The sequence below is a fragment of the Gavia stellata genome, chromosome 23 (genome assembly GCF_030936135.1).
Source record: "Gavia stellata isolate bGavSte3 chromosome 23, bGavSte3.hap2, whole genome shotgun sequence".
Lineage (NCBI taxonomy): Eukaryota > Metazoa > Chordata > Aves > Gaviiformes > Gaviidae > Gavia > Gavia stellata.
The window spans coordinates 555,270-576,135 of NC_082616.1; the positions used below are offsets into that span (position 1 = coordinate 555,270).

The window sequence follows — 20,866 nt, forward strand, 5'->3', positions numbered from 1 at the left end:
TGAGACAAACCCCTCTTCTCTGGTGAGAGCAGCCCTGCTGCTCTTGCTGCACCGCCCTCCCGAGCCCACAGCTCCCTTTCGGGGGGACCGGCGCAGGCCCGAAGCGCTTCCCGCCGCCGCGGCAGGCCCGGGGGAACGGAGCTCCTTAGGCCCTGCTGCCCTCCGCTCCAGAGGCAGCTTCCCTCCGCGCTCCCGCTCGCTCACCACGGGGCCCCGCCGCCGCCGGAAGCTCCCCCCGCCGGCGCGGCGGCAACCGGGCGACCCCCGAGGCCTCCCCGGGCGCAGGAGCCCACCCCGCGCCGCTCCCCGCCTCCGGCGCCATTCCGCCGCACCCCGCCGTTGCCGTGGCAACCGGCGCCCCGTTGCCGGCCCTGCCCCCTGGCGCGCGCCACCGCCCCGCGCGCATGCGCGCCTCCTCACGCCGCAGCCCCGCGCCGCCCGGGGGAGGAGGGAAGGGAGGGCAGGGGGCAGGCGCGTGCGGCGGCGCGTGCGCGCGGAGAGGCGGTTGGCGGAGCCGTTAGGATGTCGCGTTACGGCCGCTATGGAGGCGGTGAGTTCCCGGGGCGCCGTGAGCGGCGGGCGGCTGCGCGGAGGGGAGGGGGAGGGAGGCTCGCGGAAGGGGTGATTACCGCGGGGAGCGGAGCGGCCGGCGGCCCGTGAGGGGGAAGGGAGGCGAGGCGGCTGCTGCTGCTGCCGTTGTCGCCGCCGCCATTTTGCGTCAGCGGCCGTGGGGGAGGGGGTGCGCCCGCGCGTGCCGCTGCTCGTGGTGAAGGCGGGAGCGGGCCGCGCAAACAAGATGGCGGCGCCCGCCGGGGGGGGGCGGGCCGGGGGCGCCGCTTCCGCGCGTCCCGGGACCCCGCTGCCGCTCCAGCGCTGACACCGGCTTCGCTCCCGGCAGAGACCAAGGTGTACGTGGGGAACCTGGGCACGGGCGCGGGCAAAGGCGAGCTGGAGAGAGCCTTCAGCTACTACGGGCCCCTGAGAACCGTGTGGATCGCGAGGAACCCGCCGGGGTTCGCCTTCGTGGAGTTTGAAGACCCGAGGGATGCTGAAGATGCTGTCCGTGGACTCGATGGGAAGTACGTGTGCATTTCACATGTTTGCAGGAGCTATAGCCGGTTGTAAGACCTGAGAGAGAATCAGGGTTTTTTCTCTAGTTCCTCTCCTTTTTGTAGTTCGCCGTAAACAGTAACGATTAACTTAGAGCCGTCGTGGACTTGTTGCAGGGTGATATGTGGCTCCAGGGTTAGAGTGGAAGTGTCAACGGGGATGCCTCGTCGCTCCCGTTACGACAGGCCTCCTGCACGGCGCCCTTTTGACCCTAACGACAGATGCTATGAGTGTGGTGAGAAAGGCCACTATGCTTATGATTGTCACCGCTATAGTCGCCGAAGGAGGAGCAGGTACGTGTGGGGCCAGAGTGGCTGGGTTGCTTCGCCAGTTCACTTTTGTGTAGCTCTTGTTAGCAAAGAACAGAATGTTACGCCAGTTTTCTTTAAAGTTTAACGCTAGAATAAATGTATAGGTGTATATTACAATTTGTTGCTATTTCTATCAATTGTTAATATCTTAATAATCAACCTGGTCAAAACCTTTCAGGTTTCTTCGTTTGAGTCAGTCGCCTTGATTCAGAATGTCACGAGCCTTAAGATTTCATGCTGAGGCGCCTTGCAAATCCGACACTTAAGATCCTCCTAGACCTTGAGGTGATCAGCATAAGAGGCCAGATCCCCTCGAGCCATCTACACGTAGCTTCACCTTATTCTTTAAGGGCAGAAAATTTGAGACGGTGATCGCCGTAACAGTAAATTTGGCTTTCAATTGGGGCCCCCCTCCGGTTTAGAAAGAGGAACACCAGATTGACCACATTCCCACCTAGAAAAATCTTCTTGCGTCAATCAAGCCTCACCCTGGCTCATTGGGCTGTCAGTTTGATCGTCGTTAGATTGAAGAGAACACCTAGATGCAGCGATCGGCTATAGATACTTCTAGATCGTCTAGATCTGCTAGACCTTGGGCCAAAGAGGGTCGACCTGCAAACTTGCAAGGTTTATTTTAAATACGCATTACAGTGTTTTCTATTCTAATGTAATTCTGCAATGTAATTCAGCTTTTAACATTTTTCTAGGTAGTAAAATGCTCAAGACAAGTAGGCCCAGAGATTTTTCCAACTGACAGATGCTAGTTCTTTAGTTGTCTGAAATCAGTTTTGACTTCAGCAGGGCCTCACATGCAGTGATTGCTGCAGCTGTTTCCTGATACCTGTTTTCTCTAACCTAAAACCAGGTCCCGGTCTAGATCCCGCTCAAGGTCCCGAGGAAGAAGGTATTCGCGTTCACGCAGTCGGAGTCGTGGTAGGAGGTGTGCTTAAGTTTGTCTTTTATTCCTATTTGCTGCTTTTGCTTAGAAAAAGCTACACTTGTAAAACTCTTTCATTGACTTCTTTGCAGGTCCAGGTCAGCTTCCTATCGTAGGTCCCGGTCCGTTTCTCCTCGTAGGTCTAGGTCTGTGTCTCCCCGCCGGTCCCGATCGGGTTCCTTGAAGAGATCAAGGTAAGTAGTAGTAATTTTTAATAGGTTGTGTGCTTTGTTTTGTCGTTCTTTTTCGTTTTAGTTAAGGGATTCCAGAAGGTATTGGATAGCACACTTTGAAAGGTGTTGACTTTAGCATACTTTAAAAAGTTTCCAATAATCCTAGTTTAATTTAGAGGCATGGCAACACGGTTAGTTTTGAGACCTTACACAGCTGCGTATCCCATGAGGAATTTTGATGTCTAAAACTTGTAATGATCATGTGGGTTTTAAGTTCAACATGTAGACATTAATCTAACTAGTGCTGTAATTGTTATCACTTCTGGTTGATTTGACTTCTTTGATTTTGTTTAAATTTGTCTTAACTTTTTATTTCAGGTCTAGATCAAGATCCAGGTCTAGATCCAGATCTGTTACGTGGCCCCGAAGCAGGTAAGATCTCTTCCATGACTGCGGATACTTAGTAAAAGTTGCTTAAAAGTCCGTTTAGGCTTTCTAATAGCTGTTAACATTTTCAGAAGAAGCTGCGTTTTCTCTCCACTAACTTAGGGGTGTGTAGTTTTTAAAAGCAGTGCAGAAGATTGTTCTTTCTCTTTTTATTGTTCTACGTATCAGTGATACCCAGGACCCAGTACTGTTTTGATCAGGTTGCATTAACAGCTAACATAGCAAACAAATTTAGAATTAATCTGAAATTTTTTTTCTTTTTCTTTGTGTAGCACACACGAGATTGTGGAGTCTACCCATTATTTGTCAGAGAAATCAGGATGCCCTTCTAGTAGTGTATTAAAGCATTAATGCATATAGCCAGGCAAGCTGTGAAGGGCTTGCTAGTGCCGTGAGTGTTACAGGTGTTTCCAGGTCTGTTGAATAACAAAGTGGCAGCCTGCAGGAGCCGAATTAAATTCGAGATAAACACCTGTCAGAATTATTTTGTACCAACAAATGTGCCATAAGAGTGATCAAATTTTAAAGGAACACACGATGTCATTCGTGCTCTTAAGTTGTAGCTTAATCCTTCCATAGCAAGTGAATGCAGCTTGTGCTTTGTGCAGCCTTGTCCAGGCAGCGTGGCTGACATAGGTTGATTGGATGTCCTCGGTGAGCTGTCGTAGGAGAACAAGAGTAAATTGAAGTTCTGCTCTGAAGGAGATGGTACTGCTCTTGCCCCAGCCCATTCCTGGGCCTACCGTTCTGGTTTGATGGCTGCTCTTCGAAATAAATAATATAATACAGTCAACCGTAAAGAAACACGAAAAAAATAAAGGGAAGCTTTAGCTGGAGGGAGTAAGTGGAAAAGTCTACAGCTGAAGATGGGAGATTCAGTGCTGAAAGGTGGTGGTGGCATTTTCTGAGAGTGGAACAGCAAGCAATGACAGGGTTTTTTAGGGAATGGAGAGATGAAGACCAGAAGATGGCTTAGTTAAGAGCAGAAACTCACACAAACAGTCCAGAAGCTAGTAAAAAGAGAAGGGAAATTCCTTGAGGCAGTGGAGCAATGCCTTTCACTGATCAGGTACACTTTCTCTACCTGTTCCTAAAATATTTTGAATCTTAATACCAGTTGTTCCAACATGATTTAATCATGGCTCATCACTGTCCACTGTCAGTGATGAGCAGAAAATAGCTACAGTCAACAGGCTGTCAAAGAGAAAAACATCTTGATTTTACCACCGTTGTTTTCTTTTTTTAGTACCAGGATGGTTTTCTGCAGTGTAAAGGATGCTTTTAGTGAAATTTCTAGACTTTATTGTGTGACACCTTTCATTGTAAGTAGAGATTAAGTGACTGAGGGAAAGGAAATTACAGACGTGCAAGTACGGAGAAGTGGCAAAATATTGGTGCTTAACTCTAACGAAGTCACTGTTAAACTTCCGCATGAGGCAGTTGAAAGATGGTTTCTTTACAGAAGAACCAAAGGAGTGCACAACACCCAGAGACAGGCTCTTGATTCATGAGGAAGGCAGACTGAATAAGTATTACATGATGTTTGCTGGTTTGACAGCGTCAAAGCTTACATCTGGAAGTTGTTGTGGAAAGCCTTGGATGCGGAAAGTAGAACGCTCCCTTTGGGAACCTAAAAATTTCAGTTATTCTTTTAGGCGGTGTTAGTGTTCTTATGGTGCAGCAGTCTTACCTCAAAGACTGACATTTTTGACAGTCTTTTCACAAGGGTTAAGTTCAGGCACATTTAAAAAAAATATTTTGAGCAAGTGCATGCATAAGATGAAGTGCACTGAGGAGAAGGTATTTGTAGGAGCATGCTGCCTGCAGCCGGTTTCAACTGTAGTGGGAGGTATCACCCAAGCCTAATAAAACGTGCAAGTTGGCAGCATGGCTCTTTATTACCTTTATGAAAACACTGGTCAGGACTTGGGTTGTGCATGTATTCCTGCCACCTGCATCAGCAAACACCAGTCATCAGCCAGGGACCAAAGTACAGAACAACATGTGCAGCATCCATTTAGAAAGCTTTCTTCTGAAACTTAGCAGGAAAAGCCCTGGAAACTTGCAGGATTCTGTCTGTTCCACATGACAGTTCTTGTACATTCAGCGTGAATCTGGCTGTCTCAAATGTGGGAACACACGTGCTACCAGCTTCCCTGCTGAGCTGTGTTTTTTCTTCTTGTTGTAGGTCTAGGTCTCATGGCAGATCAAAGTCTGGCTCGCCGGCTAAGAGGTAAGCATACAGAGATAAAGCCTGCAGTAGTATCTAGAATTCAGAATTAGGTTTGCATGATTAACAGAGCCCGATCCTTTAGAAAAAAATGCCCCAAACATGGGTGCCTAGCTAACCTGTTTGTGATATGATTGGGATTATAAAATTTCCTCTGCAGCTATTTGGAATATGTTCCTTACCCATCTCTTTGTTTTTGTTAACTCTTTGTAGTTTCCAACATGGTACTGATTTTTTTTGTGTCTTTGTGCTTAGTTCTGTTAAATTTTTCTGTCCGTCAGATAAAGGGCTTCAGCTTTATTAATGCCGTTAATAAAACAGCGGGAGTCTGTGGTGATGTTTCTTTTCTCAAAGCCTCACCTCAATACTACCCCTTGTTCTCCTGTTTTCTCTGCTGAAGGCAGTTGCTTAAAATTAATCTCCATGCTAAATGAACCGAGAATCCCTATCAGAGTAAAAGTTGATTTTAAAACTTTGCTGTTTTAAAGAGCTTCTGGATAGATTCCCATAATAATGCCATTGCTGTCTAAGATGCTTATTTTTTTGAATGTAAAAGTTGTATTTGACCTTTAAGCTGCATTGATGATATTCTGTTTTGACAGTCGGTCAAAGTCCCGATCACCATCTCCAAAGAGAAGGTATGTTGATCTCCCTACTAATAACGTAGACTCCGTAGAGCTGGCATTTTAGTATCTGCAGCGATCTCTGCTGAGGAGTTTGACTGCTGCTTGTAGGAAAATACTGGAAAGGTATTTTGCTGAGATCTCTTCAACAGAAATCATGTTGTGATTGTTGTTTTACATACGGTTACATATGTGGTGGTAATTCCTCGGGATACTGGTTACGTAGCAGTGTTATGTCATGCTCTTGTCCGCTCCTGCGTTCAGTTCAGCTCACTGGCAGTGTTATTGCACAGAGACTTTCTGCTGGTGAGCTTAAAGCACAGAATAAATACGGGAATCGGCTTTGAGTCTCATTAAAAGCTGCAGTGAGAGTGGAGAAGATCTGGCAGAGCAGTCAGGAATGGAAGATCAAACCTGTTATTTTTATTGCTGTTACTCAGATTATTTTTTTTCTCAATAAGTTGGTAAATAATTATCTCTGTGTGTGTGTAGTGACAGAATCAGCAGCATTTCTTTCTCTAGTATGAATTCCTGAATAGCTTGTTTTTACAACTCTGGGGCTCAGGATCTGTGAGGAGGGGATATCTCCCAGTAAGAACAGCTGTAGAGCTGCCACGATGTGTCCCCTGCCTTGGTGATCTTTCTGCCCTGCAAGTTGTTTAGTTTGTTTTTTTCCCCCCCATACTTATAGAACTTCTCCACTTAGGTTTGCTTTATTGAAAAACATGGCCATGTGCAGTCTAACCTCACAAACAATCACAAGGGACTTGAATAGATGCTCATAAATGCTGAGTGATCACAGTGATAGGTTTTGACAAGCTGCTGTACCAGAACAGTGAAGTATCCTGTCCCCAGGAAGGTCCCTGTTAGATGACTTTACAATGATCACATTTAAATTGTGTTATAAAAATAACAGTAAAGAAAGAAATGCAAAAATGTGAAAGTAAAGGAAAAAAAAAAGTACCATCTCTAACATGAAACCATCACCCTGCTAATTTTGTCTGTAGCGATGGGTTGTTTTAGTAAAGAGCGGCGCTCGGGGTGTGTCGGGGCAGGCGGGGTGTCCTCCTGCTGCTCCTTCCTGTGTTTGTGAATGCCCGGTGACTGCTGCAGCGTTAACTGTGGGTTCTTTTCCTTTCAGTCGCTCACCATCAGGAAGCCCTCAAAGAAGCGCAAGTCCTGAACGAATGGATTAAAGTTATGAAGTTAATCTTTTAGGAAGAAAGTTATTTTGCTTACATTATTATAAGGGATTTTGTGGTGTCTTTGTAAATGTAAGAATGTAGATAGAAGAGTATATCAACTAAAATTTGGCATGATCTGGGTCTTCTGAGTTAGTCACACCAATAGACTAGCACAGGTCTCTTTTTATTGTATGAATTAACTTCCTGTGATACGAAAATGTGGGACTTTTTTATTGGCACATTGAAATAAAATGTGTATTTTTAACTAAAACTCCCCTGTAGTAACCTTGCTGCTTCTGTTGACATTTGGGTAATTTCAGCTGCATGCCATGTGCCGTGGGTGAGAAATGTCTGAAGTGGGAATGACTAATGCCGGCGTCTTCTCAGACGAGTCACTTTCCACATTTATTGTGGAATGGTCTTTGGTGGAAGGATCAGTTTCTGCTTTCTTTGAAATGGAATTTAAAATCCATCTCTGTCTGCAGATGGGTAAAAATTTGCACATGCCCTCTTTATTCCATTACGATACTTAGCGGGCGTTCATTTTTCTCCCTGATCTAATTATTCTGCAAAGCTTACTCTCTGGTGCTTAACTAGTTGTGATACCAGACGCCCAAAAACGTAAGGATGAGCTTTTAGTCAAAACACTGACATCTTTTAAACGAATGACATCTGCAGAAACCTCTAAACGTAATAGAAATCATTAATAACTTGACGATCGCTACGTCGGCTTGTTGCATTTTTTTAGTTCCTTAGGCTATTATTAACGCAAAGAAAACGCCTTAAAATGTCTGACGACATGTTTTCCTTTTCTGAGGGAAGACGTAAGGTCTTCTGACCTACTTCCTGAAGGACCTTTGGAAAATGTGTTTGAGAGGCAAAGGAAAGCTGCTACTGGTCTTCCTGCAGCTCGCTCAAACTTTCCTCCGTAAAGTGAAAGATTCTCACAGCTGAGCTCAGGAATTCTAACCTGCTTCACAGAAACTGGTATGGTTTTAAAGCGGCCCAGATCCTGGAGACGATTTTGTTGAATTAAGCTGATTTCTTACAGCAAATAAACACCTGCAGGGTTAATTATTTGCATATAGGTATGTCCAACTCTGTGTTTGTCCTCATTCTGTAGTCAAGAATTGCATGATCAGGCACTTTGTTGACACAGATCACAGCAAAAGACTGGCAACAGTGTTAGACTCCGAACAAACTGGTAGGTGGAGGGGAAAAAAGCAAACATTTTTTACCACGATGGGGTATCTAGCAGAAATGAAGGCCAGTTTCGGCAGTAAACAAGCACTGAGAGGGAAAGCGAGCCCTATTTGGGCTTCTTACGAAATCTGTCATGGCAGTTTGCTGCCGATGTGTAAACCACAGCAGAGCATCTTGAATGAAAAAAAAATCGACAAGATTAACTTCGGTCACGCCTTGGGTAACCCATGTTTTTCAGAAAAACAGATTTCCTGTTAACGATGACTTCATGGAGCTTTTTCAGTGTGAGAGTAAATAGTGCAGGTTCTGAGCACGCTGCAGCGCTGCCCGGCCTCCAGGCTGAGTCCCATCTGCGGTGGTGCTTGGGGTCTGCCGGGTGCAACGACCAGGATTCTGGCAGCATCCATTCACTTCCACAGTCGCTGCAGTGGGAGAGAGGGGGCTGACACAAATGTTGCCCTGCAGTGATTTAGCAGAAATGCCCAGAACCTGTGACTTGCGCCTGGAAGGTTTATCAGTTGTGCGTTGCCTGCCCGGTTTATAGCGTACCGGCGAGAGGCACACGTACGCCGCTGCTCTGGAATCTGATCAGCTTTTTTTCTCTTCCGTACTCTGAAGGCAAACCTACTCCACAATAAACCTGCAGACTAACGCGACAGCTGTACTGGTTCCTGTTTTTCAGTACCTGGAGTCACTGGAAGACGGAGCAGAGGAGCCGGGGTTTCTGCAGGGGACTGGGGTTCCTCTAAACCCGGGCTGAGCAGTGAAAACCTGGGCAAGGAGGCCTGTGCTGGTGGGGCCAGCCCTGCCTGCGGCCGCTCCGAAGGCTAGCCAGCACTTCCGAGGTGCAGAGAGGGAGCAGTGGCAAATCTGGTGTCCGCACTTCCATCCAGCTACGGCTGTGCTGCCTCCCTCAGCTCCGGTCGTCATCCCTGGAGCAGGCTGCGCAGCTCCACCTCTGGAGCATGGTAGGAATTCACCAAAAATTCCATACTGTGTGAGCTCTCGGAAAAGATGCTCAGACAGGGGTGTGTTTGTGTGACTGCTGCGTTGCCTGAGCTCGGATCAGCTGGGCTGCGCTCCCCGCGTGATCCCAGCCCTTACACGGTATGAACTGCAGCCGCCTGACATGCGACCGCTGTGCACGTCTGTGCGCTCAGGGCATCGCAGGAGAGTAGCGAGGCGCTCATTTGGGGGTCGGGGTGGCAGAACTGACCGTGACAAGGACAGGACAAGAGGAAATGGCCTCAAGTTGCGCCAGGGGAGGTTTAGACTGGATATCAGGAAAAATTTCTGTATGGAGAGAGCGGTGAAGCATTGGAAGAGGCTGCCCAGGGAGGTGGTGGAGTCACCATCCCTGGAGGTGTTCAAGGAACATGTGGACGTGGCACTGCGGGACATGGTTTAGTGGGCATGGGGGGGTTGGGTTGGTGGTTGGACTTGATGGTCTTACAGGTCTTTTCCAACCGTAGTGATTCTGTGACGGCTCTGCCACATTTGCGAGCCCAAGGGCCAGGCACTTCCACTGGGGGCAAGATCATTCCTGCAGCTCTGCAGCCGGGGAAGCACGCTGGAGTGCTGCGGGCCCTGGCCACAACCTGCCAGCGGGAGCTGGGGCTTGTGCGGTCCCTTCGGCAGCAGCGCAGCAGGAGAACGTGCGGGTCAGGCTGCGGAGCCTCGCACGGGGTGCCTGGCCCAAGGGCTGGCTCACCCTGCGTCCCCGGGGAGAGGGGTGCCGGCTCCCCAATATGATGGCACTGCCATCCCCCCGGCTTGTGCCAATTTTTTATGAAACCCCAGAAACGTGGAGGTTTTCATCAGATGAGCCCCCATTACAGGGTTTTGGGGATGATACATATTTCACATGGAAACACAACTTCAGGATTATGGGTTTCCTCCTGCAGTTGTATATTCAGGACTATAGATGGATGCACCCGCTTCGCTTCAGCAGCCAAGGCGTAGCGCCGAAGATGCTCTGGTTTCAAAACAGGAGTTAAACCGCACCGCCCTCTGCAAAGCTATTCTGTGTGACCGCTGCGTACCCGTGCCATCGCAATGCTGCTGGCGCAGAGCTGTGGGGCAGGTCGGGGACGGGCAGAGAGCAGCAGCCAGCGCAGCTCAGAGCGCTTTGCTGGGAGGAGTTGATATCAACGGACAACCACAGCTTTGTCAGCCCTCCCACGTGCTCCACGTGAACGTTACCAGATATTCCCCCGCTGTAGTTTGAGCTGCGACATGCCACGTCCCTAGACAAGGTGTTTTCAGTGCGTTTTTACTGCGAAACAAAACCTGACGCCCGGGGTGAGGCTGGACAGAGGGTGAGAGCTGTGCACAGACCAGATACAGCGGCAGAGGTGGCGACAGGAGTTAAAGCCAGCAGAAACCGTGGATGAAAACCACAGAGGAGGAAAAAAGTTCCCAAACGGGACGCATCATGTAGTTTGAAAGCGCCGTTCGGCACCTGGTGGGATTTCTGGCTAACCTGCTAGCGGCACGTACCCCTCTCGGTGGTAGGAGTCAGCATCCATCCCCTTCTCTTAAGCAGCGCTGAACACGAGCCACGTGGTGTGGTTGTATTCCTCCCCTGGCCGGAGCAGAGCGTTGGGGAAGTGGGGCTGGGGAGAGGCAGCAGCACGTCAGTGACCGTGGGTGCCCACAGCAGGACCAGACAGGGTCATGAGGGCACGGCCACATCCCCTCGGCCTTCCTGGGGCGCCGTCCCACGGCTCCCCTGGGTATTTCCAGCGGCAGCGTTTAACCACCCGTTAATCTCGGGCCGGCTGAGTGGGTGAGTCCTCCCCCCGGTTGAATTCAAGCCCCGTGGGGAGGACGTGGCGAGGCCACGGGGGGGTCTTCTGCTCTAGACCCCACGGCCGCTGCGCTGGCCGAGCCCTGCCTAACGCCGCAGGATGCTGCGACCTGTGCCTGCCTCAGTTCTGGTGTCTACAAAGCGTCCCATCGCCAAATGGGCTCCGTTTGTACATTTAACACCCCAGAGATGTGGGGAGGGGTGGTCCCCTCCCGCAGGACCCGAGCAGCTCCCAGGGGTGGGGGAATGGCTCACCTTATTGACGGCGTCGGGCCAGTTCTGGGTTTCCAAGCAGAAAGCTGCGTGCTTGGGGTACGCGACGGCACCTTTGCCCTTCAGCGAGCCGTCCAGGTTGTTCCCGGTGTAAAACTGGATGCCAGGCTGGGTGGTGTGAACCTCCATGGTCCTGCCGGTGGGCGGGTGGCGAGCCCTGGGGAGGTGCCGGTGGAGGATGCCGAAGGGCTGGCCGAATGCGCGCCCCGCGGCTCCAGGGGTGGGGGGACCCCTGCGGGGGTTCCAGCCTACCTGGCCACGAGGCGTCGAGCCTGCTCCCGCTGCAGGCAGAAGTTGTGGTCGAAGCCGTCCAAGCGAAACTTCTGCAAGTGCTTCCCCAACTGCACGGGCTGCCGGAGGTCGAAGCCGGTGCCCTGCACAGCGGCCACTTCCCCTGCGCAAGAAGAACAGCGTCAACCGCTTACCCACGCGCCAGCAAACAGCCGCGGCGCCGGCCCCGGCGCAGGGTCGACATCCCTCCTGAGCTGAGGGTTTGAGGCCATTTGTGATCCTTGTCTCGTTGCGGTGTCCCGCTTCGAGCAAGCTTGCCTTGCGGTGGCTGCGACTCCGGCTGGGACATCACCGCCTTGTCTCCCAGCAGAGCTGACAGCTCCCGGGGACGCTGCCGGGACAAAGCAAAGCCGAGGAGCCGGAAAACAAGAGTGGGCTTGTATATGTAACTGTACAAGGTAATTAATACAAACCCAAAACTTACTAGCTATTAATGTTTGTATAGGCATAAGATTTATATACATACACTGTCTCTCTCTCTCTAAATAAGTGAATCCTCCCAGATCTCTGACAAACCCCTGGGAGATGGCCGCGAAGGTGGCCCACCTGCCGGGATGCTGAATGTGGGCTGTATACCGGGACCAATCCCCTCCCGCCTCAGGGCATTGTTTCAGGAAAAAAAAAGGTTTAAAACCATAAAAGCAGCATTTTCTCGCAAGTCTTTATTTTTTTTAAGGCCTGACGCGGGGATGCAGCATCCTGCGATAAAGCTCTTGCAGTGAGAACAACCCTAAGACGTACTAAACGCGGTGCAAAACAGGGGCATCCCAACGCAAAGGCAAGGGGGTTTGCATGGGGACCGTGAGAGAGGAAGGGCAGGGGAGGGGATTTTTCCCTAAAGTCACATTTTTCTACCCCTCTCTAAAGGGAGAGGTTTCCAAGGGTCAGCAGGCAGCTGCCAGGGTCGGGGATGGCGGCACGCAAACATCCCGGCGCCGCTGCCGGCCCCGTGCCCTGCGTTCTGCTCGCCGCAGTCACGCGCCCAGCTCAGCGGCGGCTCTGCGCCGGTTCTGCTCTGCAAACTTTGAGAAACATCAGTCTCCACCTGACAAACAGCACATTTCTGTGGCTTCTGATCCTATCTGAAAGGAGCGCATTTACTGAATTCAGCCGCGCGGCAGAAAAACACCTTGAAAAAAAAAAAATCAACCATTTTGATTTAGGCACTTATATAAAGTACAGCAACCATTGCACGCGAGGGCTCTGTCTTCAAGAGTTGCACGTAACTCGCCTTCACCCCAGGGCTAAAACTATACACAGTTTTATCAGCTTCAAACCTACATTTACCCAAAACACCAAGAGGGAACTGCAAAAAGCAGCAAGCCGGATGCAATTCAGATGCGAACCAGCTCCGTGGTGAAAGCAGTGGGGAGAAGGGCGGTGGGTTGGGTACGGCCTTAAGTTCTTCCCTGGCTTGAGCCCAGGCGTGACACGCTGAGCCGAGCAAAAGCCGCCTGGACTGGAGACCCACTCCTCCAGCTGCAAGCCGATGCATGCACGCGCGGCGGTTTTGGTTCACCAACGCAGACGTAACTCTGGTTTTAGCAGACGCTTGAGCTAAAACGCTTTCTCGCTTTCTTTTTTTTTTTTTTTTTGCTTTTTAAAGCCTCTCTTCCTCTCCCTCCTGAAGTCAGAAGGTGCGCTCAGCAAAGCAGCCCTGCAAAGGCGGCGGGGGAACGAGCCCTGCCATTTCCAGCACAGCCAACGCTTACCAGAAACCGCCCCGCGGGGCTCACACAGCCCTCGGGCACGCATCCCGCCCCGCACCCGGTTCTCTTCCGTTGACGCTAGCTGCGCTCAGGAGCACGACCTTCCCGGCATTTGTGTCCCAGACTGGTTGCTTGGTGTTTCTGTCGCTACTCGGTCCTCCGGAGACCGCCGGCACAGCACGGCACCCTCGCCTGCCGCGGCTCAGCGCCTGCGCTCCGACGGCCTCCGTTCCTCTAAGCCGGCCGGGCTGGATGACAACCCATCGTTTAGGAGCAAAGCTGGAAGTCCGCTTTTTTGATTATTTCAATCTATTTTACATTTTTCAAAAATTAAGCCAAACGCAGCTCTTTTTTTTTTTTTTTAAATAATATTTTGCACTCTTAAAAACAATAAAACTCGGTATCGGATCCATTTTTGCAATCGGATCACCGCCACTCGGCGCAGTCACTGGCGCTACGCGAGAAGCGGGTGTTGGAGCAGCGCGGTGGGAGCGCTGGAGTCAAGCACCCGAAGCAACGGTGAGACCGTTGCGGAGTGCATGTGGTCCGTGCTGGCTCTCCTGCGGCTACGGGGAACGTGTTCCCTCTCCCGGCTTGTTCAGATTATTTAATTTAGCGGCTCGATCATTTATGGGGAGGAACAGAGTGAAAGAGGAGGGGAAGAAAACTAGAAAGCCCTGTTCTCGACTTTTTACGCCCTAAATCAAGACCGGGTGCAAGAGGCTGCCAGCTCGCTCCTCCGCGCTGAGGCTGGAGACAGCAGCAACACTACTTTTGTTTAATTAACCTGCTTAGCGTGCAAAACGTACCGTTTTCCTTAACTGGCTTTCCTCTTCTAGCCATGCAGGACATTAAAAACAGGATAAAAAAGTGTTGGGTTTGTGTCTTCAGCCTCCCAGCCAGCAGCGCCAGCTCGCCCGTCCCGATGAGGGGACTGATGGCTCAGCTCTTGTAGGGAAGGACGATGCTGAGCTCCCGAGCACCAGAGATCCCAGCAGCTCTAGAGCTCAGCGGTGGATCTGGGAGATCGGGAAGTCTGACCATGTGCTGGCGCACCACCGCGTTTCTCGACAGCAGCCCTGTGCCCGGGGCGGGCGGCGTGCATCTCCCGCATCTTACTGAGGCTTAAGAAACAAATTCTCCTGCTTTCTGTGGACTTTGAGCACGGGCTGATCTTATGGAAATAAGATCTGTGGAAGTAAGACCTTGACATCACGTGGGAAATCCCAGTAGAGAAGTACGATAAAGCCGAACACCGCTGGAAGAAGCAAAGCGGGCAAACCCCAGGGCAATCCCGGCTCTCCCAGTGCTGAGTGACCCTCTCTGGTGGCCCCGCTGGCCCTGGGAACAACGGACTGGTCTGCAGGGAAATGCTGGCCAAAGAGGTCTGGAGGGACACGCTTTGGTCCCGCGTCGTAGGCAGCTTGTCTCCTGGATGGGCCCCTTGGACCCACGGCGCCGCCTCGTATCCCACTCGCCACTGGCCCCGTTTCCTCCTGCTTCTGCCTGCGCCCCCCGGACGGACCCTGACCCACCCCCTCTCCAGGTCTGGGGCTGGTGATGGACCCCGTTACCAGCACCCGGCTCTGCTCAGGTGCTGTGGGACTGTGCCCATGGGTCCTGCTGTGCCTGGGGTCCCCCGGGTCCTGCCGTGTCCCCCCCTTGCCGGGCAGCGCTGTTCCCCGACACCCCCCAAACACTCATCAGTCAAACCGTCTCCAGCACGCGCCGCGGGTGTCGCGTCACCCACCGGTGGGGATCTTGGTGTCATCCACGGGCAGGTAGGAATCCGCTTCGATAGAAATCTCGTGGTCGTAGATATCCCGCGAGCCCTGCAGGAGGATGGGAAATACCGGGATTCCCGCTACGGTCCATCCACCATTCGCGCAGCCCTGGGAAGTGACCCCCCGTGGTGGTGCTACAGCCGATCTGGGAGTGCCTAAGGGACCTCCTGTCCGTCATCCCACCTCAACCCCCGGCCCAGGACAAAGGCACCAGCACAGGCAAATGCTGGAGCTGTAAATCCCGCAGGGCTGAGCCCATCGGCCTGACCGTGTACCTCCCCAAGCACCACCACCCCGCAGATGGAGTAGCCAAAACACGCCGGTCGCTGAGCACGCAGCGGCGGGCAAAAGGGGTAGGGAGCAAGCGTGGGGAAACGCAACCCATCCTCCTGGCTCATCTCCTGCAGCGCGGGGGGGTTGCGCTCCTCTTCCTCTCCCGCAGCCTCAGGGATGCTGGAAGGGAAGCTGCTGGGCTGGAAGGGGAGCAGGATCAAAGCTGAGCTTGCACGTCACCGTCTAATCCAAAGGTCTCCCGTTGCTCTGGAAACACGCCTGAGTTGCGTGCTGTAGGGGTTGATATTACCGTACCGCTGGGAGGACAAACGGAGGGTAAACTACCAACCGCGCAGCCATGATTAGGGCAGCAGCCCGAGGAGACCCCCTGCACGGAGGGGCTGGGATGTCCCTCACTAACACTTTTACGGGTCTTTGTCTCACGTCCAAGTGTGTCTGCACTGTCCCATCCTATTCCTCTGCCTAGCAACATTTTATTTCCCAGATCCTTGTCCTCCAAACCCGGTTACAAACAGGGTGAGACTAAAATGCAGCTGCAATACAGTGCCCGTCTACTTGGCAGGACCCTGGACGGGCGTGTGGGAGCCCTCCGCACCCTGCTACTGCCCTGCGCTGCAACCTCGGCCACCTCACAGCCCTTTTCCGTGATGTTTCTCCTCCCCATTTTGACCTGGGTATTTCGGCGCTGCGCTGACTCTGGCTGGCACTACCGGCCCTGATCTCAGCTGCACCATCCACGCAAGGGTTCGGTCCGTTGTCTCCGGAGCGCGGCAGAAGACAGCTAAGAAATGCCAGTCCATCACTAGGGCATGCCAGTTCTGCACCTCCTCTGTAATCTTCCTGAGGGACCAAGAGAGGCTGAAACTCCCCAGTTACGCACAAAAGGAGAGTTAATATTCGTGATGGGATGTCTCTGTTCACGACGCACTGAGATAACGCGTCTTCAGTTGAGGTCTATGTCCTGTCCCAGCTCGTAGGCTGCATGCAGCCCGTGATGCATAGAGACAACTCCCATCGCTGTGTCCCCAGAAGCATTCTGCGTCCCCAGACCAGCGTGCTGGTCCCAATGCTCCCACGGGAAGCCCAAGGATCATCCCATGGGGCCCCAGGCTTTCTTCCCTTGCGCAGCGTCCCTCCACGGGGTTCATCTCCCCATGCTTACCTGTCCTGCGAGGTTGAAGTACGCATGGTTTGTCAGGTTGATGGGTGTCGTCTTGCTGGTCTGGGCTCGATAGTTGATGGCCAGCTCCCCGCCGCTGAGCGTGTAGGTCACCCAGACTTTCAGGTCACCGGGGTAGCCTTCCTCACCATCGGGGCTGAGCCGGAAGAAGCAGATGCCGTTGGGGAGGACCTGGGGGCTCCAGAGAACCTGCAAGGAGCGTGCCATTGGTGGGACCGTCATGGGAAACGCGGTGCCCTTCTCTCCTGCCCCAGGCTGGGCTGAACCCAGGGACAAAAGGTACTCAAGGAACGATGCGCTGAAACAAAGGGTTTTTTCAATCATCTTTCCTGCTCTTACTCCTAGAAGGAAAAAAAAACCAAACCCAAACAACCTTTTTCTCCTTATGAAGGACTAAAAACCAATATCCCCTTGTTGAAAAAGGAAAAGGGAAGTGGGAGAAAACACAAGCACCCGCCTGCTCTTGGTCAGCCAGCGCCAGCAGCAGGGAACAAGTTTTCCAATGAGCAGCCGAACAGAGAAGGCAGTTTGCTCTGGTGGGGGTCTGTCCCAGCCTGTGTTACTCCACACCTAAGAGGGTCCAGCTGTGCTGCAGCTGGACTTATTCCCCCTGCCATGGATCTCCTGGTGTCCAACATCACCTCAACAAGCTGCCGCCCTTCCCTCAGCTAACTCGGGGCTGGCTTCTAGGACAACGTAAATACACGCTGGGAGCTCTGCTTAGGGGCTGGGGCTGGGTTAAAACGCACCAAAGGTGTTGCCGGATACGTCAGTGCTGATCCGGACAACTGGGACCTCTCCGTTTCTCGCCCCGGCCGGAGACCAGGGCTCTGCTTGGAGCCGAACCTGCTGGCGGGCGAAGCAAGCCGGCACACCGTAAATTTAGCCGCCCAGACAGCCTGTTTGACCGTGGCCACGGACCTGATGCTAAGCAGATGTCGCAGGCCCTTGCAGGACAGACAGGCGACAAGAGGCGAGGCGCCCAGTCTCCGGAGCTTTGCATCTACCTAAGGACCAGTTACCATCTCACCGAAGAGGACGGATCTAGGGACAGGGGCCAGATAACACTTTCGAGTGTTATCGACCCCTTTCATGTCCCACGCAGAGATCGCAAACTCGGTGCGCTTGTCAAAAGGCAACGTTTTCACCAAACACGGGAACTGAGGTGCCAAACGTGATAACCAGGCTGCAGAGCAGGTCCTCCCGCGCCCAGTGCCGTTTGACCGCAGCTCCCACTGCTGTGGGACGCTGTGGTTCCATACACGAGTTTCTAGTTAAGTTCTTCAAAGAAGAAGCTATCAAAGGCCAGTAAGCATACAGATATCACTATTTTTTAAAGCTAAGAGGGTTATTTTCTAAAGTCCCCCGGTCCCCAGCAGCGTGGTCAGGTATTGCCGCCACGTAAGCGTGGCTGCAAGCTTCCTTGTCATCAGACCACGCGCTGACCACCGAGGTCTGCAAGATCAGGAAAAAACGACAAGACGGCCGAGACAGTCACAGCCGAGAGCCAACGCGTCTCGGTTTCGTTAGGGCTGAGCGCGGGTCTCTGCACAGTGACCGTCACCTGGCTGGAGGGGTCCTGAGCAGGTACCCGAGGGTGTCCCGTGGGGCAGAGGACACAAAGCCTTGGCTGGGAGGTGTCGCTGCCTTGTCCCCACCAAGTTGACACCAAGCAAGGGGATGAGGCAGGAGAAGGGACCATGACCCCAATCTGGAGAAGACAGCCTGGAAGCCCCGGCTGCGAAGGAGTGCGTGGTTTCAGCTCCAGCTCACAGAGGGTGAAGGCGTATAAAGAAAATACAAACCAAACTGTCCTCTTTGGGGGTACAACAGCCAAGTCCCCCCAGCACCCCCTTTCTTCCACGGCTGCTGAGGAGCGTTTGATCCCGAGCTGATGCCAGTTCGCACTGCGCTGCCCAAAAGTGAGCTTTTTTTTTCCAGACGCTCTGACTTTTGCCCCACCAGCCCGGATGTCCTTTCACGAAACAAAACGTTAACCCTAGGAAAGCAGCTGCACCCGCACATTCGCACGCGTTCCTCTGGGAAAGGGCGGATCAGCTACTTGCTGGTTCCAAGTGCGTTTGACACGACAAAGCCCAAGGCTTCAGGAAAGCAGAGACTTCTATGGTTGGACTCGATGATCTTACAGGTCTTTTCCAACCTTAGGGATTCTTGTGTGATTCTGAGCCTGCTATGCAGTCAGCAGGGTTATCAGCAAGGCTTTCAAGAGAGGAGATGCTCCGCTGCTCTTACACTCATAGCGCACGGATTGTATCTGGACTTCAGCAGCAGCTCTTGGGAGAAGATAGGAAGGGCTGAGTGTCCTGGGGGCCAGGGAAAGGTTATTTTATCTTGGGCGATCACAGGGAAGGGCTGGGGAGGGGACACCGTGATGCTGGGGCGTTTTGTAGTCACCCACTGCTGTGAACCAGAGCGGGAGCCCGAGGTACGCTCTCACCGGGATGAAAGCGGCAGCGAAGGGGGTAACGCAATAACCGCACTGAACCCGCAGCACCACCCTGCTCTCCCCGTACGTGGGAGTGCTGTCAAAAGCAAGCGGCAATGATATCCAGCGCCTGCAAACCCAGGACCTTCTGACTCTGGGAGGAGCTATAGGCAGGCAACAGCCTTGAAACCGCAGGCGCAAATGAGTCTGCGTGGATCACCGCTTCCCAGGAAACTTTCTTTGGGCACTGGGACAGCCACAGCACCCACTCCAGGGCGGTGCAACTGGTGCCTCGGCAGCCTCCATCCCGCGTGAGGTGGGTCCTCACCGCCACGTCCCAACCCAGGCTCTGCGGGAGCAGCACCTCGCCCCAGGACAATCCCACCAGAACTGGGATCCTGAGGTCTCAGGAACGCAGAAGAAGCACAGCCACCCTCTGCATGGCATCCCCAGATGACATAAGTGAGCCCTGCTAAGACCCCCTGGCAAAGACGAGCCGACCCAGCGGCTCGCAGGGTCTCGCTTCGCCCTGTTCCTGCGTTGACAGCACTTTTTGGGCACTGCTTCAACTCAGTCACCACCAGAAAACCCTACAGGGTCAGCAGCGAAGACACCACGTCCTCTTGCAACAACCCCACAGGCTGTGTGCTGGAGGACACCGGGACCCGCCAGCCTGATTTTCACCTTGTCAAATCCCCTGGCTCCTCCGTGCAGGCTGTTGGGGCCGTTGTTGAGGAACAGCCGATACTCCTTCCCATCCACGGCGAACCTCCCCTTCGCAATCCTGTTGGCCACACGCCCCACGACGGCGCCGAAGAAGGGGTGCTTCCTCGTGTAACCTGGCCGGAAGAATAGCGCGCGGTTAGACGGAAGGACTGGGACAGGATGGGTGCTCTCCCGGTGCGCTTACGGACTCGGAGGGGTCTCTCTCTGCTTCCCCCAGCACTAAATAGGTGACTGCACTCCCAGTGTTTCGCAGGGGACACAGCTCGTTCGTCATGCACATCTTTCATTAAAACAGCCTGACGGGATCTTGTATTATTTGCGGATTTGCAGAAAAGGGCGTCTGTTGCTGCTGGACAAAGCGTGACACAGAGCTGCCCCGTTAGAGGGGAACACGGCAACATGGAGCCACCACTGTCCCCACTCCCCGTCCACCACCGACCCCGGGACAGGCAGCAGGAGTTGTATTTATTCAGCCCGCAATTTGGAGGGGACCCTTAGAAGCAGATCATGCAGTGTGGCAATAAACCAGAAAACGCTCTTTAAATCGCGATTCGGGTTTGTTTTGCTTTTTTTTTTTTTAAAGAAACAGATTTACACCCACCTTCCAAAGTGTCAAAGCCTAGGACAACATCTGAAAACTCCCCGTCCATGCCTTGCGTCTCCAAAGCAGCGATTATGCACCCTAAGGAGAGGATCTCCACTTTCACGCTGTCTGACTTTAAGATGAACTTTTCCACCACTCCTCCTCCTTCCTCCTGGGGCAGCCGCCCGAACACCTCTCTCTTCACTTCTGCCATTGCTCCCCAAAACCGGGTCCCTGGCACCGGCGGCGGGAGCTGCGGCCAGGGAAGGACGCTCAGGAGGAAGCAATGGTGGTCGGAAGCGGAGCAAACACAGTTCAGGAGAGCGGTCATAAAAATCACATGATTGCCTTCCAGCGCTGGGAGGAGTTACGTTGTGCATCGGCTACTAGCCGGCACGCCGGCAAGGAGAAGCGCAGCCGCGGAGGGATGCGGTGGAGCGCGGAGAGGCGCCGAGGGTTTTCACCTAAGGGCAGCGGCCCTCCGGGTCCGGCCGGCTGGAGGTGGCGGAGGAGAGAGGGAAGGATGCCGAAACGAGGGAACAAGGCTGCGCCT

General features: G+C 53.0%; 2 protein-coding genes across 5 annotated transcripts; one reads left to right on the forward strand and one right to left on the reverse strand.

Moving 5' to 3' along the window:
- The first annotated feature begins 515 nt into the window (after positions 1 to 515).
- Positions 516 to 7,280, forward strand: SRSF7 (serine and arginine rich splicing factor 7). Of its 4 annotated transcripts, XM_059828458.1 has the most exons (9): positions 516 to 550; positions 899 to 1,079; positions 1,227 to 1,403; positions 2,287 to 2,361; positions 2,451 to 2,552; positions 2,910 to 2,963; positions 5,167 to 5,211; positions 5,811 to 5,846; positions 6,973 to 7,280. In XM_059828458.1, exons 1-9 carry the CDS (start codon positions 523 to 525, stop codon positions 7,025 to 7,027), a joined length of 753 nt encoding a protein of 250 aa, XP_059684441.1. In that variant the 5' UTR covers positions 516 to 522; the 3' UTR covers positions 7,028 to 7,280. The 4 variants fall into 4 exon arrangements, with proteins under 4 accessions (XP_059684441.1, XP_059684443.1, XP_059684442.1 ...); XM_059828460.1 differs by lacking the exon at positions 5,167 to 5,211 and having other exon boundaries at positions 2,451 to 2,553; positions 2,902 to 2,963; XM_059828459.1 differs by lacking the exon at positions 5,167 to 5,211.
- Positions 7,281 to 10,732: 3,452 nt separating this feature from the next.
- Positions 10,733 to 20,527, reverse strand: GALM (galactose mutarotase). The gene is made up of 7 exons (XM_059828597.1): positions 20,332 to 20,527; positions 19,689 to 19,843; positions 16,541 to 16,747; positions 15,051 to 15,132; positions 11,553 to 11,694; positions 11,283 to 11,457; positions 10,733 to 10,833 (listed from the first exon to the last, which is right to left on the reverse strand). The coding sequence occupies exons 1-7, from the start codon at positions 20,525 to 20,527 to the stop codon at positions 10,756 to 10,758; spliced, it is 1,035 nt and encodes a 344-aa protein (XP_059684580.1). The 3' UTR covers positions 10,733 to 10,755.
- Between the last annotated feature and the right edge of the window lie 339 nt (positions 20,528 to 20,866).

Bases quoted from the DNA above. Each gene is read 5' to 3' on its own strand.
- SRSF7 (XM_059828458.1), top strand. From the start codon at position 523: ATGTCGCGTTACGGCCGCTATGGAGGCG. The intron at 1,080-1,226 runs GTACGTGTGCAT...GACTTGTTGCAG, and splicing joins GTCCGTGGACTCGATGGGAA to GGTGATATGTGGCTCCAGGG. The intron at 2,964-5,166 runs GTAAGATCTCTT...TTCTTGTTGTAG, and splicing joins GTTACGTGGCCCCGAAGCAG to GTCTAGGTCTCATGGCAGAT.
- GALM (XM_059828597.1), bottom strand. From the start codon at position 20,527: ATGGCAGAAGTGAAGAGAGAGGTGTTCGGGCGGCTGCCCCAGGAGGAA. The intron at 11,695-15,050 runs GTGGGTGACGCG...CTTCTTGCGCAG, and splicing joins TGACACCAAGATCCCCACCG to GGGAAGTGGCCGCTGTGCAG. The intron at 10,834-11,282 runs GTGAGCCATTCC...GCCTCTCCCCAG, and splicing joins GGCCCGACGCCGTCAATAAG to CCCCACTTCCCCAACGCTCT.